The sequence below is a fragment of the Acartia tonsa genome, chromosome 10 (assembly GCF_053477335.1).
Source record: "Acartia tonsa isolate MP-2025a chromosome 10, ASM5347733v1, whole genome shotgun sequence".
Classification (NCBI taxonomy): Eukaryota; Metazoa; Arthropoda; class Copepoda; order Calanoida; family Acartiidae; genus Acartia; species Acartia tonsa.
The window spans coordinates 12,074,490-12,091,841 of NC_137269.1; the positions used below are offsets into that span (position 1 = coordinate 12,074,490).

Consider the following 17,352-nt stretch of genomic DNA (forward strand, 5'->3'; position numbering starts at 1 on the left):
CATCTGCTCCTTTGGGACCTGACATTGTTTACTCTCTGTAGAAATTTTTTTTTCAGAAGTGAAATGTTGCGACTAAGTTTTACCGCGTTAATATTGAGCGCTTTGATAGCCCAGGCTGTTGTGGAGGCGCATGGTCATTCCCATGACCATGGTGGGCACGGTCACGCACATGACCACGGTCATGGACATGCACACAATGATGAGGCCCCCTCATTCAAATGGTCGAAACAGGGACGGTTACTTTTATGGATATAGAGTATACGTGGATCTATTGACAGGGGAAAATTAGTTGTCAAATTAGGATGCTAACGTGGATCGCATTTATTGTTCAGTTCTTTTATCCAGTAGGAGGGAGGGGATATAGAATTAAGAGGGTGGATGTAGGGAGAAGGTATCTTTATTTGGCCAGCTGCGAGAATCACTTTGAGTACATAAAATATGGTGTAACAGCCAAGTAAAATCATATCTATTGTTACTTAAAACTTATTACCTACCTAATAATTTTAGTTTTCCTTTTTTTCTCTTTTCTTGGTATCTTAAGGGATAAGAAAATGGTAGATACATTGATGTAATGTTCATCCCCAACAATAAAAGCATTGAAAACCTTACCCCTTTGTAGATCAAAATTATTGGTTGAATAGTTTGGTTGAAATACCCAATAATGATAAACTAAGTTACCCCATTTGTAGATTTGAATTATTGTTTACATGGCTTGTGCATTGGTAGAGTTTTTTATTGCTTATTTATTAAGATTAAATAAAAGTCCCCAAAGTTTTAAGCCAAAAAATAGAGAGTTATACGCATTAAAATCATTAAAAGTATCCGTAATGAAGGCTAATGTGAGAGAAGATGAAATAATCGAGGATGATATAGACATGGAGCATATTGAGACCATCTATGGAGAGGGAGAGGCTATTGATCTCAATATGGCTGAACGTCATGGAGGTAGAAGTAGATAGATCAAATCAGGATTTATTTGTTAGACATTAAAGTACTTATTTAGTTGTTAGACATCAAAGTATCTACTTATTTAGTAAGTTAGAAAATAAGCCTAAGGCGTGGGAGATTCTTTTGATTTTAATACGAGATAGGTATATGCATTTAAGAATTGATTTCTGCTATAGATAGAAATTCTCGTTAAAAGATTGAAATTATCAACATCTATTTTGAAGGTGGACACGGTCACAGCCACGGGGCAGGTCATGGTCACAGCCATGGAGGTCATGGTCACAGCCACGGTGCAGGACACGGTCACAGTCATGGTGGTCACGGTCACAGCCATGGACCCCCACAAAGAGAACCATCTGCTGAAGAAAGGGCCAAGCTTAGACAAAAGCTCCACGCTAAGTAAGTTAGTTGCTTTGTTGTGTAACGAAATGTCTTCTATTAGGTACCTATAATCACAACTGAAAACTGAATTAAAACGAAATATTTTTTCGTAATTTCAGGTAATAAATTTCTTAATAAATAAAGTAAGTCTCAAATGACTCCACGAGATTTGATAACTAAAGATAAAAAAAATTATGTATTTCTTTATCCCAAGGTAATAAAGCACATGAAAAGAAAGGTTAATCATTGTTTACCTAAGCACTTAATTCCTACTTAGTTATCCTTAGTATTAATTTTTATGAACTTAAATTAGAACCTAGTAATAGTGTCTAACTTTTTATCTTTGTGACGTAACAAAAATCGAAGGATGAGAGGGGAGGTGGGAAAGGAAACCCCTAAAAAAGAGATGGAATTTTGTTACGTCACAAAGATAAAAAGTAAGACACTATTACTAGGTTCCTTAAATTATGTTGAGTAGATTGTTTAATTCCGTTGTAAAGTACCCCCTATATCTGCGTAATAAACAGCGAATAATATTTTTGTTATGCCTATTTTTAAGTAATTTAATAGAAAGGGAAAGGAAAACATAATTTGATTATGAAAAGAATTTATAAATAGATATTATTGTTTACTTTTTACATATTTGTATTCTTAAATATCTATTTATAGAAAAGATAGGGACACAAAAAAGTAGCGCAGTCTCAAAAGGTGAAGCTACTTATTTATCGAAATGTCCGTTTATCCGTCTGTCATACTAGGGAAAAGCAGGGTGGGCATACAAAAAACCCACCCAAAAAAACCCACCCAGGGTTTTTTAAAAAACCCATTGAAAAAAAACCCAAGGTTTTTTGGGTTTTCGAAAAAACATTGAAATTTCACGTTAAAATTTACAAATTAAACCTCTATTTACTCAAAGACTAGTATCTAATAACATTTTAAAGCAAATTTTACCTAAAAAACGTAAAAAAATATGAAGTAAGGGGGGGGGGGGTTAATGCAACCATCTCGTAATCAATGATTAAATAGCACTTAGAATTCGAATTTTGATCTGAAATTTTGCATGAATAATCCTTGGTAAGTCTATTTTCCCTAAATCGAACAAAAAGTTGGAAAAGTAATGGCTAACGGCTGGCAGCTCAGATGTTTTGCCATTTTTCGGCTATCTTAAGAGCAAATTAGTCACAAAACCTATCTCCACATAATGCTTTTTGTCGCTCAAAAACCTTATCAAACGGTTCTAGCCGGTTGCTGTAGGTACTAGAAATTCTAAAAATGGTTCTTTAACATGAATTAAACCAAAATATGTTTTAAAAAGTTGATTCCTACGTAATTAATGATGAATTTGCCCTCAAAATAGGCAAAAAACGGCTAAACGGCTGAGCCGCCAGCCGTTACTTTTTCCAACTTTTTGTTCGATTTAGGGAAAATAGACCTACCAAGGATTACTCATGAAAAATTTCAGATCGAAATTCGAATTCTAAGTGCTATTTAATCATTGATTACGAGATGGTTGCATTAACCCCCCCCCCCCCCCCTCCTTATAAAAAAGATGCTCTACTTATTGTTTAAATGTTTATGAAAGTACTTTCTTTCAAAACTTTCTTTCAGAAAACGCTTTGCTACTAAATTAATGATGTATAAATTGTGTAAGTTACATAATCATAATTGATTTTTAAACTAAAACATAACAATTTATGAAAGGAAATAGTTACAGTGGCGTGGTTTTATTAAGAGGATGTAAAAAGTGGAATACCTTAATAATTTCTGGGAGGGGGGGGGGGGGTGTTGACAGCTTAGGAATAGAGGTGGACTCCCCCTTAATAGAATATTTTGTGCACCGTTGCTAATAAGGGTTTATAATTGATCGAAATGCCAGTTTTTTTCATTATCTATCTTGTTTATTGTGAAATCTTGCTTACCTTTTACCTACAACAACATAAATATTAATATTTCATCAATTTATCAAATGTATTTGACTCCTAAATGAAAAAACCCAATAAAACCAAAAAAAAACCAATAAAACCCAGGGTTTTAAGGGTTTTTATGGGTTGGGTTGGGCTTTTTAAAAAAACCCTGGGTTTTTCCCCACCCTGGGGAAAAGCGTGATTTTCTCGGCTGCTATTGAGGATAAACATCAAATAACGTATGATAACGTTTTCTCATTTGTTGCTTTATCAGCTTTGGTTACTTTAATTGAATTTTGATTTGTTGGTTCATTATGTTGAGTGTCCAAACGTTTGAACCACTAATTGTAATCTACAAAAGAAGAAAATTTTATGTATCATCAATTGGGATATAATCAATTCATCGGCCATTGCCTTATCCCTTTAGATCCCTGTGTTTTAATCCTTGTTACTACGAATCTTGTTTTTGTTTAGATGGGACGATGATGAGGAGAAAGGAGCCAATGAGATGGGAACTATCTGGTTCCAGGTAATTGTTACTAATCCGCTTGTTGTCGTCTTCCAATCTGGCACAAAATATGTCATTCCAATGACAATGACTAAGGAGGACTGTAAAATATAAGGATACCCAAAGTTTTAAAAATAATTTCTCTCAATCGTTGGCTTAAAAATTTGGGTAATATTATTCAATCTTGATTGGTTGGTTCAAACTAGCAATGCCCATAATAATCTTAATTTATTAATTGGGTAACTTTTTAAATACCTATCATTGGGTATTTACAACAATCTATATACGATTTTTTAGGCAATTTGTGCAACACTGTTGATTAGTGCAGCTCCATTTTTCATTCTGTTCTTCATTCCTCTGGATAACAGCCAAGAAAAACAATGGCTACTCAAGGTAAGAATTGTCAAATAAGAACTTTCTAAGAGAGGGCTAGGTTTCTGGTAGAATCCCTAAAGGTGTGTGTTTTAAGGCTTAAAAAAGTAGTAGAACGATAATATTCACTAAATATGTGTATTTCTTATTGAAAAGAACTAGGTATAGACAAAAAAAAATTAAAAAGTTAACATAAATTTTTATCGTTCTACTACTGTTTTTAACTTATAACACATAACCTTTACGGATTCTACCAGAAACCTACCCCTCTCTTAGTTAAAAATAGATAAAATGACTTTTGAATGGTAAGAAAAGATTGCTGATATAGCCTACATACTAAAGTTTTGGTTATGGTCTCAATTCCTAGTAAATTAAGATATATACAAGTCCTCTGATTATGTGTATTTAATATACTTGTTAAAATTAGGAAACTGCAAAAAAAACTTCTGTTTTAACCAAATAACCCTGTTTAAATATTTTGTAATTTAATCAACCAATCAAAAGGATGTATTGTAATGCTGTTGTGCATTAAAATATTTTCTAATGATGATAATTTTTAGATTTTGTTGAGTTTTGCGTCTGGTGGCCTTCTTGGTGATGCCTTCCTGCATCTTATTCCCCATGCTCAAGTTGCTGTTGAGGTATCTAACATTTTCATATCTGATTTCCCTCAAAGTCGCTTGTCGAGCTCGGACCTCCCCAGTCGCCCCCCCCCCCCCCTCTTATTGTAATAGATTGAAAATAATAGGGGGACCTGTCACCTAACTTGCCCTACCTAAAGTAATACCTAAACAATTTATTTCATAGTACAAGACGGGGAGTTTTGTACTCTACTATGCACTTTGATGGAAATAGCTTTTTTCAGAAATTCAAATTCAAACTAGCTAATAAGCTTTTCTCACAATTTAAAAGCTGTGACCCAAAAAAGCAGGTTGAAACATTAGAAGTATCTAATTATAATTCCTTATTTAAATCATGATGCTTAAGTTGCCAAATCAAAACAATTTTGATTTGAAGGAGATTTTTCAAAATCCTCCTGGTTTATTAATTTTTTTTAAATGTCCCATGTAAATCTGTTTTGATTTCTTTTTTAGAGTGAAGGAGGCTCCGATCATTCCCATTCACACTCTCACTCTCATGGACACTCTCACGGAGGAGATGAAGGACACAATCATGATCTGTCTGTAGGTAAATATGAAACATTATTATTCATTCTGATAGTCTTATCCTTGGATCTTGAGGCCGAGGTATAAGACAACGGATGTTAAAAGTGATTAGAAACAAAATTACCCCTTCTGTAGGTACTTAGACTTAAATTTTTGGTTGAAAAAACATTGTCAGCAGTTTTCCCTTTGACTGCTTTATGGTATGTAGAATTGAATGCATATTGTGAGAGATTCTCGCAAACCCCTTATAAAATTTTCTCCCAGCTGGCTAATAAAATGATACCCCATTCCCCGCCTATGACTTTACCGATTCCATACCCCAGACCATGGAGGATCGTATTGGCCAATATGGAGGACTATATTAGCAACCTAAAAAAATAGCAATATCCATTGTTGTAAATTGTTAATTTTTGTATGAAATTTAATTCTTTTATATTAAGGTTTGGGAGTGTTATCTGGCATTGTTGCTTTTCTTTGTGTTGAAAAATTAGTCAGGTTGCAATTTTTTCTTTTAATTAAAGCGAAGCTTCTCTACAACTACTTACTGTTCTATGACTTAGTTCGGTTTGCTAAAAGACACAAAAGGTTTATGTAAATATGATATTAGAAGAAAAAAAAATGGTTTGAAATAAGAATTAGAATTTTGGCGTTTTTGTTTCTTATTTTTAAGATAAATATAAAAAGGGTGTTTTGGAGGGGGTGGCGGTTAGTTTTTTGTTAAATTTTTTATTAGTTTCGGTCCAGCTAGGTTTTATTGGGTACTGGGCTAGGGCAACGGCAACTTACTTGGAGTCGGCTCCTGGATTTTTCTTTAAAGTTCTACAGAAACTATACAAAAGAAGTAACAAAACAAACACTTTTTGTCTCAATACAAATACTTCAATCAGCAATTTTTGAGAACATTTGATTTTATTTATCGAAATATCTTTGACAGTACAATTAGTTTGAATATCATTGTTTGTATATTTTTCAGATTTTTTGATCAATAAAATAGAATATTTTCATATTTCGTATTTGCACTCTTAAATAGAAAAAAAATACATGCTTATTATTAATGTTAACTTAATTTTTTAAGAAAATGTAGTAATTTTCACGAGGCATCAATATTTTTAATTTAAGCAAATTTGCAAAAAAAACAAGTAAAATTATTAATTAAGATAATTTTTTGGAAAATATTTTATCTCTTTGGTGTTATTGTTTCTAATTTGAAAGAATGGTAAAAATCACAAAAGTATTTATTACTAGGATAATGAAGGGTGGACACGGTCACTCCCACTCCCATGCTCCTGCCCCTCCTAAACAAGACGATAAGGTGAATTTTACGTAATTTGCGCATTTTTTGCTTATATTAATGGATTGTCTTTGAATTTTCACGTAATTTCTATTAATTGTAAATTAAGGTTCAATAAAATATTCTTGACTTGGCCACATTTATAAATCTTAAAAAAAAAACAAGTATGATAGCATCCATTATTAGTGAAGCACAAAGAATCATGTATGTGAAATGTGAATATATTTTATTGAAATTTTGTAGCATGAGTGACAGACTGACGGACAAAGTAAATTGCACACTGGATACTCAAAAGTACAGAGAATCGTCACACAAAAAATCAGTCTTCTATCTTGAATAACAGCGGAGAAAATAACATTTCTCAATCAATTGCGTTACTGTCTGACTGACGGACGAAAAGACGAATAAAAGTATAGAGTAGCTTTATATTGTGTTTTCAATGTAACTATTTCATACTTAAATTAAATAACTGTTAAATATCTTTATTAGAAAGAGAAGAAGAAGGATGAGAAGAAAAAAGATGATTCCAAGGAAGAAAAGTCTGAAGAGAAAGATAAGGTACCTAGGAACTTAACAGTTTGTTTTGCAAACATGTTATTTCTAGTTTAGAAGAAAGGGGGGGGGGGAGATAGAAAGATCTTTGAAGGGGGATAAACCTCTATAAGTGGGAAGTAGTTAAATAACTGTATGTCCCCACCCCGTGGACCCTGTGCTGACTTTTAATTTGTCCTTTGAATATCAGCCAATAGCATGGGAAATATTAACACAGCCAAGTCACTACTACAGAGTATAAAGCGATTTCATTTGCTAGCAGACGAAAAAGCTCCCCACCACTGGATACATCTATACTTATACATTTATTGGTTCCACGACAAACGTAGGAGTCCCAAACGTAGGAGTGGAAAAACATCGGAGTGGACAAACGCAGGAGTCCCAAACGTCGGAGTGGGACAAACGCAGGAGTGGGACAAACGTCGGAGTGGACAAACGTAGGATTTTTGGGACAAACGTCGGAGTGGACAAACGCAGGAGTCCCAAAAATTTTTTTTCGATTTTAATTTTTCTTTTAATTTTTATTTTTTTTTCAACTTTTTTTTTTTTATTTTGAATTTTTTCCTCCCTCGGTCCCCTTATTTTTCTTAGTTAGGTTAGGTTAGGTTATAGGCCAGGGGGCCGAGCGCTGCGGCTAGGCAGGCTAGGGAGCCGAGCGCTGCGGCCATAACCATTATTTTGTAGACAGGGGTATAAAAAAAATTTCAAAATTGTCATATTATTAAAATAGCAGACACTCCTGCGTTTTACTTAAGCCATGTCCACTCCGACGTTTGTCCACTCCGACGTTTTTCCCACTCCTATGTTTGTCCACTCCGGCGTTTGGGACTCCTGCGTTTGTCCACTCCGATGTTTTTCCACTCCTACGTTTGGGACTCCTACGTTTGTCGTGGAACCAATAAATGTATAAGTATAGATGTATCCAGTGGTGGGGAGCTTTTTCGTCTGCTAGCAAATGAAATCGCTTTATACTCTGTAGTAGTGACTTGGCTGTGTTAATATTTCCCATGCTATTGGCTGATATTCAAAGGACAAATTAAAAGTCAGCACAGGGTCCACGGGGTGGGGACATACAGTTATTTAACTACTTCCCACTTATAGAGGTTTATCCCCCTTCAAAGATCTTTCTATCTCCCCCCCCCCCTTTCTTCTAAACTAGAAATAACATGTTTGCAAAACAAACTGTTAAGTTCCTAGGTACCTTATCTTTCTCTTCAGACTTTTCTTCCTTGGAATCATCTTTTTTCTTCTCATCCTTCTTCTTCTCTTTCTAATAAAGATATTTAACAGTTATTTAATTTAAGTATGAAATAGTTACATTGAAAACACAATATAAAGCTACTCTATACTTTTATTCGTCTTTTCGTCCGTCAGTCAGACAGTAACGCAATTGATTGAGAAATGTTATTTTCTCCGCTGTTATTCAAGATAGAAGACTGATTTTTTGTGTGACGATTCTCTGTACTTTTGAGTATCCCATTTATTGATTTATCAATATTGATTATGAATTATGATATTTGCAGGAGAAGAAGGATGATGCCAAGAACAAAGATGATGCTAAGGAAGAGAAAGATAATAAAGTTGTTGCTACAGATGACGAAGAGGAAATTAAGGTACTAACAAAATTTCCATCAGGAGGGTTTCAGCATAGGGTAAAAAATAAAAATATTTTGGAGGGAAAAAATGAGTTCTGAAAACTTATTTTTCATTTTTTTTCTTCTTGGGGGGGGGGGGGGTGGGGAGCAGTAAAATATGTAGAAGGGGGGGGGGGGAATAAATACCTAAAAAGAGTTCTGAAAATATTTCTCCAATTTTCAACCTCCTTGGTAAAAAAATTAGGGGGGGGGGGGGGAAGGGTAAAAAAAATCTTGTGATTTATTTGATTTTTCTATTCCTGTTGTTAACAATGAATGAATGGTACTTGTAATATTTTTGATTTAATATTTAACCAAACATAACATTGTTTTGTGGCTAAAACTTTTTCTTACTAAACTTTTGGATGTATTTCTAAATATTTGAAAGTACAATTCAATAGGTATTTCTTTAATGCATTCAAAGGAAGGTACTATGTAGAACCAAGGCCCCTGGGACACACTGAGATAGAAGTTTTCCAGATTGATGTATTTATCCATCTTTGGACCTTTGTTAACTTGTTAATGTTTAGGTTGCTGGTTACCTGAATCTTGCCGCTGATTGCTTCCACAACTTCACTGATGGTCTGGCCATTGGAGCAAGTTTCTTAGCTGGCGAATCCGTTGGTATGTTAAAGCATGGTTGACAACATCAAAAAAGAGACAATTTAAAAAAAATATCATGAATTAAGATAAGACAAAGCTTTTAACAGAACTATAATAAAAATTTGCCAATGCAAAACTTATTTTGTAAATTTCTTTTCTATTTAGTCATAATTTTAAACTTGTAATTATTTTGAAATATTTAGGTTTGATAACAACATTTACAATCCTACTGCACGAAGTTCCCCATGAAATTGGAGACTTTGCTATTCTTATCCAGGTAAACCATTACTACCTAGTAGCATAGTTACTTATTGATAAATCCAGTTAGTCATAAATCCAACTTCTAGGGCCCTGTATCCAAAGGAGTAATTAAGAGACTGTAATATAGCCTAAGACCTTACCGAGACTCTTATACAAAATTATATAGCTTTAAACCATCCCAGGACCTATGTGATGCTTCCCTCAAAGGAGAAGTCAATTAACAACTTTGGGGACCTTAAATGAATTTTTTTTTCTTTGGTTCATTAATTTGAGTGTCCAAGCGTTTCAGCCACTTATTGTAATCTACATAAAGATTAATTTAGAGTATCATCATTTGGGATGAACAGCAATTATTCGGCCATTTTCTTATCCATTTTATTAGATCTCTGTTTTTTTTTTACTCTAAGCAAACTATTTCTGAAATATGTATTAACTATATTTAGTCTGGAGTACCCAAGCAGAAGGCCATCTTCCTGCAGCTTCTGACGGCTGTGGGCGCCCTGGCGGGATGTATCGTCTCTCTGGTGCTGGGTGGAGTCACTCAGGCTGCTTCTTCCATCACTTTACCCTTCACTGCCGGGTAAGTCATATTTTTTTCACAATAAGATACAAAATTCTGCAAATCAACTATTGATAAATTTAGTCAATGATTTTGTAGACTAACTAAAGTGTTAATATGTCTAGAGGTTAGATCAAACCATAGAACCTAAAATATTAAATGGATCTATTACATGCAAGCGATTTATCAATTTGATGTGTTTTTTCAAGGGTAAAGGCTTAAACCTTTAATCTAAAGAGTTTAAGCTTTAAGCAGATAAATCTTGTAATAAGATATTATTATTTATTTCGCTCTTTCAAAAGATTTATACCATGCAGTTTATGTTATTATGTTACACATCCTTAACTCAATGTTAGTAATTAAAAATTTCATTTGAATTAATATTTTAGTGGATTCATCTACATAGCTACAGTGAGTGTGCTACCAGAACTTCTGGAGGGGTCTACCTTCAAGCAGACTGTTGCTGAGATCTCTGCCTTGCTCCTCGGTATTTACATGATGGTCATCATTGCTGAGTATGAGTAAACCAGAGTTCACAACTAGTTTCTATGTACAATAGTTGCCCTTTTGCTGGCCTATAAAATAAAACAATTTAATATTGGTACTTTTGCACGAGGGATATTTTGCTTAAATATTTTCCTAAAAATGTTTTTTTTTAGATTGATGTGAAATAAATTTGGAAATAAACATAAGCGCAAAATTTTAAACTTATTGTATTAAATGGTGTTTCTTATTGAATTTTTCTTCATACTTTTATGGGATATTTATTATTTTTAACTTATTTATTTTGTTATTTGTTTGAATGAATTGCTTTTAACATTTTAACATCTCATAATCATAGATTTAGAAATTTAAGATTGGACTTTTTTAAAGCTGTATGTTTATTAAAAAGTAATGATATAAAGACAAAATTGTTTGTCCTTAATTTTCAACATCATTAATATTATGCTCAAATTACCAAAAAGTTTACAACAAAATGAAAAAAGAAAGAAAGACACTAAACCACTAAAAAATACCATATTTTATTTATTTTTTATTAACTTTTTAATTATTTGAATGTTGAAATATAGATTCTAAATAATATAATATAATGATACAGGGACGTTTAGGGGGAGGGAGTAAAGGGATGTTTACCCTCCTAATCCAGATTTTAAACTCCCCTTCCCCCACACACAAAAAAAAGTTATGTCGTCCTTGTCATGGTAGCTAAATAAGAATATGCCCTGTTTTTTTCTTTTTAGGATATATAGGTATTTCTTTCGTGGATTTACAATTGGAATATAATCTAATTTATTTGATGATGTTGTGTTTTTCTCAAAACTGAAGTACTTTGTAACTGTATCTTTTTGTTATTTGCCGTCTCCTTTTAAAATTTCCGCATTTAAAATTTCATTAAAACATAAAATCTAAATTGTGATTTATTAATTTTGTGATGTTTGGAAAATAATTTTATACCTTGATATTTATATTTTTAATTTTTAAAATGACCTGGCTTTCTCACCTTTTTTAACCTAGGAAAATCTAGCTTCAGAATATTTTTTTTATCGCATCGTATTGTTGACAGCTATCCGCGAATATTAAAATAAAAAGATTCATATAAGATTACAAGTTTTGTTAGCCATAAGGAACAGAAGTCTCGGGTTAAAAAAAAACTCAAAACTGGTATTAATTTTATATTTTTTTTATTTTTCGTGGAAAATTTTCTGTAATACGATGCTACAAAAGAATTTTTTTGGGGGTTTGAAACCATACAGGAAAAGTAGGTATTTTATAATTGATAAACAAGTACGTTCTTAATGGATATTTTTATTGAATTTTCTTGGTCTGAAATAATCAAACCTTCATCTATCCAAAAATTAGTTTCTAAGCTAGATTTTCCATGTAATATTAACTGCAGCTGTGTTTTTACAGGGTATATTTAATTAGGGTAGAGAAATTTAGCATCTGTATTTCTACCATCCTGTTTTGTATGTTGGTCAGGGAGGGGGGGGGGGGGGCATAGGGCTCTTAATTTAAATAGTCTACAAAATTGTGAAATAATGTTTTCTTATTCGTATTGAATTTGGTCTGGTTGGCTCATAAAGTTGCATGTCCAGACGTCTCAACCACTAATTGTAATCTACAGAAGGGGTAATTTGTGTAAAATCATTGAGGAAGTACATATTTTTATAAGCTATATTGTTTTATCCCTTTAGATCCCTGATATTGCTCCTTTTCAATGTAATTTGTCCGCATTTGTAACTTGTCCACTAAGATATATAAGTTTTCCGGAATTTTAAAGTTAGGGGGAGATTTGAAATCTGTATCAAATTTTGAGGTTTTTTTTTATAAAATTCGTTTTTTCTATAATTCTTTATCTTAAAGCGGAAATGCAATTTAAGTTAATTAATTTTGGCATCTGTGATTGGTGGATTTAAAAAAATCTGCGCTCTGATTGGATGGCGTACATCATTAAACCAATTAGAGCGCAGGTAGTTTAAAATCCACCTATCCTATTGGTCAAAAATAATTAACTTAAAATGCATTTCCGCTTTTAGATAAAGAATTATACAAAAATCGAATTTTATAAAAAAAATCCTTAAAATTTGATGCAGATTTCAAATCTCCCCCTAACATTAAAATTCCGGAAAACTTAAATATCTTATTGTCCACTCTAACTAAATATACCCTGTGTGTTGTTTCAGAGAAGTGTGGTTGTTCAGACAGAAAAAATGGTCGAAATTCGAAGCCGGAGCATGGCGAATAATCGGAATGAAGAAGGGAATAAAGGTTCGTTCTATTTGATAAATTTGATTTAAATTAACAGTGTTCAAACGTTTCAACCAATAATTTTGATCTACAGAAAAATTACTTTAAAAAATTCATTCTGTAAAGAAGCTTTAAGAGTGCATGTACGTTATTATGCTCAAAAAATCTATGAAACAGTCTTTCTAAAAGCATGCAAATATAATACTATACTTGTATATTTCAACATACTATCATTATTTTCGCAAGCATTTAGCATTAGAGAAAAAGAGAAGTTAGTTTTATTATTTAATGATAAGAAAAACTTTGCAAAAAATAGAACATTTATAAATAAATAAAGTTTGTGTCAAGATTGATAAACTTTAACTTTTAGTTTGTCACTTTTACTCTTCTTAAGATGCGAAGCATCTCTAGAATAATCTTTAAACTTTTTAAAAATATTTAACTTCCAATATCACTCATAAGTTGATCACATAACACTATTTTAACCTATTTATATTAGATAGAATTTTTACAACAAATAAGATTAAAATTTTGGCTCGTTTTTCTCCTACAATACAAGATACAAGATTTGTAACTAGTGCTGTTCGCCGTTAAATCTTCCTGGTAACGATTTCCTCTAAAAAATTATATGAAATTTATAGCAGCCAAAAGGCTGAACGTACAAATCATTCCAGTACATTGTGTTAAGCGGCATAATACAGCCTATAAATAATTTGGAATAGTCAAGATCCAATGATGGACCGGGAAAGCTTCACGGAAGAAAAACGCGATTAAGTCTTTTTCGCGCATTTATATGCACTGCGAGATAACTGTGGTTTATTGAGTAATGACTATTTCAGATTATTTTTAGACCTTTTTTATTGGTAAACATATACGTTCCACGTTAGCAGCCTGTAATTTTTTATTGTTGAGATAATCGTTACCAATATTTTTTATCTAAAATCCACCACTAATCGCCAAATATGCTAAAATACGACAATTTCAAGTAACGTAGCTATTTAACAAAAAAGATCAATTTTCCTAGTTAACAAGTATGAAAACACCAATTAAAGCCAAGCTTTAGATATCAGAAGGCCAGACAAACTAACATAAACAAAAATAGAGTTAACAACGCATTTGATATTCAACCTTATTTATAACATGCCAAAATTAACTATTATATACAGTGTTCCGGAGCCGGAGCCGGGAGCCGGGAGCAGCAACATTTTTGGTGGAGCCGGATCCGGAGCCGTATTTTTCGTTAAAAACGGCTCCGGCTCCGGATTAGCTAAAAATGATTTTTTAAAGTAATATTATAATTTGGCAACGGTCTATTTCCATATAATAAACTGAAAAACTATTGTTACTTAACAAATAGACACACATCCTTCTACTTTTATATAGCTTCAATCAAATAAAAGCAAAATATTTATATTATTTATTTTTTTTTTATCAAATTCAATAATGAAAAAAAAATGATATATTAATTTTAAGGTAGGAGCCGGAGCCGTATTTCCAAATACAGCTCCGCGGAGCTGGAGCCGCATCAAAATTATACGGCTCCGACACTCTGATTATATAATACCAATCCGTTGCGGACGAACGGGCCATCCTTAATTCAGAAATTCTATGCAATATTAGATACACCAAACTTTATTTATTATTTAGATGGCAAGTCAACTGTTGTAGAGAAAGGAGTGAAAGAAGATTTAAAGAACATTTTAGTATTGTTATTTTTATACATATTACAGGTAAAAACAATTAGTTCAAGTAATAGTTATCAATTGCATCGTATTATAGACAGCGTTCCGCGGATAGTAAAGCGATGAATTATTAGAAAAATTCCGGTTTTGTTAGCTCCCTGGGGCCAAAGGCTCGGTTTAACAAAACGGGTATTAATATTATGATTTTTCATTTTACCATCATTGGAAAATTGTCTAAATAATACGATACATGATATTCCAGTATGGCAGAGAGCCGGTTTTAATCCAGCTGATATCAATCGTTTACGAAGCCATACTGGAAAAACAAGGACAATATTCCCCGCACAAACAATCTCATGTGATTTTTTAATAAAAATTAGTGTGTACAATGTACATGTAAATGTTATTATATACTTTAATTTGGCCCGTAGTTTTAGTAATCTACAAATAATTGCTGACCTTGTCTTGTTAAAATTCTATTTTACGGCGGGGTAATTCCCTACTATACACAAGTGGTTGAGCACTGTATTCGACAGAATATAGCCTAAAACCATCACTGGCGAATGAAAGTCATTTGGGTTAAGGTTTTGTAAAAAAAAACCTTACCTACTATGTAACTTTATTTAGTAAGACTTCCTTTGCTTTTAAAGGGGGGGGGGAGGCGAAAGTGACACTTTTTGAAACCAAAACTAAAAGTCAACAAAGGAACTCGACTAAAAAAAGAGTTACAGGTCTGAGATTTTGCATGGCAGTTGCTTTATAGGGGTACAATATGGAACTGTGAAGAAACGGCGGCGCAACCGCCGAAAACCGCCGAAAACCGCCGAATTTTTTTTTGCCTTTTCTCGGCGTTTTTCGGCGGTTGCGCCGCCGTTTCTTCACAGTTCCATATTGTACCCCTTTAAAGCAACTGCCATGCAAAATCTCAGACCTGTAACTCTTTTTTTAGTTGAGTTCCTTTGACTTTTAGTTTTGGTTTCAAAAAGTGTCACTTTCGCCCCCCCCCCTTTTATTTTCTTTTATAAAATATTTGTCTACAATTCTAACATTAATTGATATTTAAGGGAATCCCACTGGGGTTAGCAGCTGCCATACCTCTCATTCTTACAAACAGAAATGTTAGGTAAATCAGTTTTTAAATCTTAGATTAGTGTTTACATTATTAACAAAGTAGTTTTAATACATAGATTTATATAAATAAAAGTACGCTTTTTTACCTTATAAGCTCAATCAAAGAGGTCGGCTTTTAATTAAATGAAATATTTTTATGTACAAAAAGAATACACATATTACTTGATTACTTAACATGAAATAATTAGGGTACAGTGGGGTAAGGGGGAAAGGGGTCAATTACGTTCACCCCTACAAACTTTTTTGTCAGATCACTCCTTCTATGATTTTTTTGCCCTCAAAAATGGACCAAAAAAATTTTAAGAAAAAAATTTCAAAATAGGCCGTGTTAAACCTAAAATTGTGAAATGAAAACTATGGCCTTCAGTTATTGTTTGCAATTGGAGGCGTTGTACCAACTTGATTTTTTCATAATTTTTTTTCATTAAAAAAAGTGGGGATATTCCGGTCAGCATTTTTTTCGTATAAGAGGGTGTTTGCGATTTTTGCGTTGTTTTGGATTTTTTTATGTCAAATCGGCTAGGATTGAGCTAGAAATGTGTTTAAGGTGTCTATAGAAAGCTCTTTGCATGCCATAATAAAAACTCTAGGTACAAGATATGGGTTCTACCTTTAATATTAAAAGTACATATTCAAGATTTTGTATTTTTCAAAATTCCTTTTGCATAAAATGTGTTGAAATATAAGAGTTAGACCCCATATCATTTCGAGTTTATTGTCAGGCATGTAATTCTGCATCTTTAGACACCTTAACCACCCTGTAGGTCAATCCTAGCCAATTTGAGACAAGAAATAATGTATCGAGAACTGCTGTCAAAACTGGCAGGATTTTTAAAATTAAAAATTTTTGGGGAAAAAATCACGTTTTTCACAAAATTCCAAGACCTGCGAATCAGAAATTGCCTCTAATTTATGTATAAAGCTTAAAAAAACATAATCATATAATAAAAAGTATGATTTTTTTAAAAAAAAGTTTGCATGAAAAAAAATGATGTATTTTATGCGATTCGACCGACTTTTTTCAAATGGGGAAAAGTGGTCAAAAGATTGTCCGATCTGCATGCGACTAGTACCGTTAGAAAGCTAATGACCTCAGCTTTCTACTTATAGTTTAAAATGTTGAAAAAAAATAATTTAAGGGGGTGTACCACCTCCCCCCCCCCAAAAAAAAAAAAGTCAAGTTACCGGAATTACCCCCACGCGTCGGGTAATTCCGGTATAGCCCACCCGCCGCCATTTAGACCGATTTTTAACTGACTTCTAGTTGCGAGATCTTAATGGGACCAAGACAGGCTTCTTCGTTATTGCCATATCATTCATTTGCGATCAAAAAACTAGAAAAAGTTTTTGGGAAGTATGTTTTTTTTAGGATGGAGCAAAAAAGTGACCGGAATAACCCCACGGTACCCTACAAACAAACAATAAAATAAATCAGTATAAATTGGAATATTATAGCAAAATTAATGGTATTCACATTAAATCCCTACTTCTTATGTGCTTTCCTACTTCCTCAATTTCACCCCACCCCTTGTTTCTACTTTAAAGCAGATACTTTTCTCATATTAATTTATCAAAACTTTTGCTGCCATATGACTTTGTAGTTCTAGTATTG

At 33.0% G+C, this 17,352-nt stretch overlaps 2 protein-coding genes across 4 annotated transcripts in view; both read left to right on the forward strand.

Annotated features, from left to right (window-relative positions):
* Positions 1-54: 54 nt before the first annotated feature.
* LOC145329409 (zinc transporter Slc39a7-like) lies at positions 55-10,879 on the forward strand. 2 transcript variants are annotated; one of them, XM_080173517.1, is made up of 15 exons: positions 55-229; positions 832-945; positions 1,173-1,347; positions 3,708-3,762; positions 4,039-4,134; positions 4,674-4,754; positions 5,208-5,301; positions 5,720-5,774; positions 6,525-6,591; positions 7,060-7,128; positions 8,646-8,735; positions 9,287-9,380; positions 9,563-9,636; positions 10,064-10,200; positions 10,569-10,879. In XM_080173517.1, exons 1-15 carry the CDS (start codon positions 64-66, stop codon positions 10,702-10,704), a joined length of 1,503 nt encoding a protein of 500 aa, XP_080029643.1. In that variant the 5' UTR covers positions 55-63; the 3' UTR covers positions 10,705-10,879. The 2 variants fall into 2 exon arrangements, with proteins under 2 accessions (XP_080029643.1, XP_080029644.1); XM_080173518.1 differs by lacking the exon at positions 7,060-7,128.
* Positions 10,880-12,810: 1,931 nt separating this feature from the next.
* The window catches only part of LOC145329408 (acetyl-coenzyme A transporter 1), a 33,579-nt gene continuing 29,037 nt past the window's right edge, over positions 12,811-17,352 (forward strand). For both annotated transcript variants that reach the window (XR_013882894.1, XM_080173516.1), the window contains exons 1-3: positions 12,811-12,948; positions 14,575-14,657; positions 15,674-15,732. Coding sequence is in view for 1 of the 2 variants with exons in the window: in XM_080173516.1 (XP_080029642.1) it covers positions 12,891-12,948; positions 14,575-14,657; positions 15,674-15,732 (200 nt within the window). In the remaining variant the exon portion in view is untranslated. The remainder of the gene's footprint in view (positions 12,949-14,574; positions 14,658-15,673; positions 15,733-17,352) is intronic.

What these genes read in the sequence shown, in the direction of transcription:
- LOC145329409 (XM_080173517.1), top strand. Translation starts at nt 64, where the DNA reads ATGTTGCGACTAAGTTTTACCGCGTTAATATTGAGCGCTTTGATAGCC. An exon ending in CTCATTCAAATGGTCGAAAC is followed by an intron (nt 230 to 831) that starts AGGGACGGTTAC and finishes TATCCGTAATGA; the next exon opens with AGGCTAATGTGAGAGAAGAT. An exon ending in AGTCTGAAGAGAAAGATAAG is followed by an intron (nt 7,129 to 8,645) that starts GTACCTAGGAAC and finishes TGATATTTGCAG; the next exon opens with GAGAAGAAGGATGATGCCAA.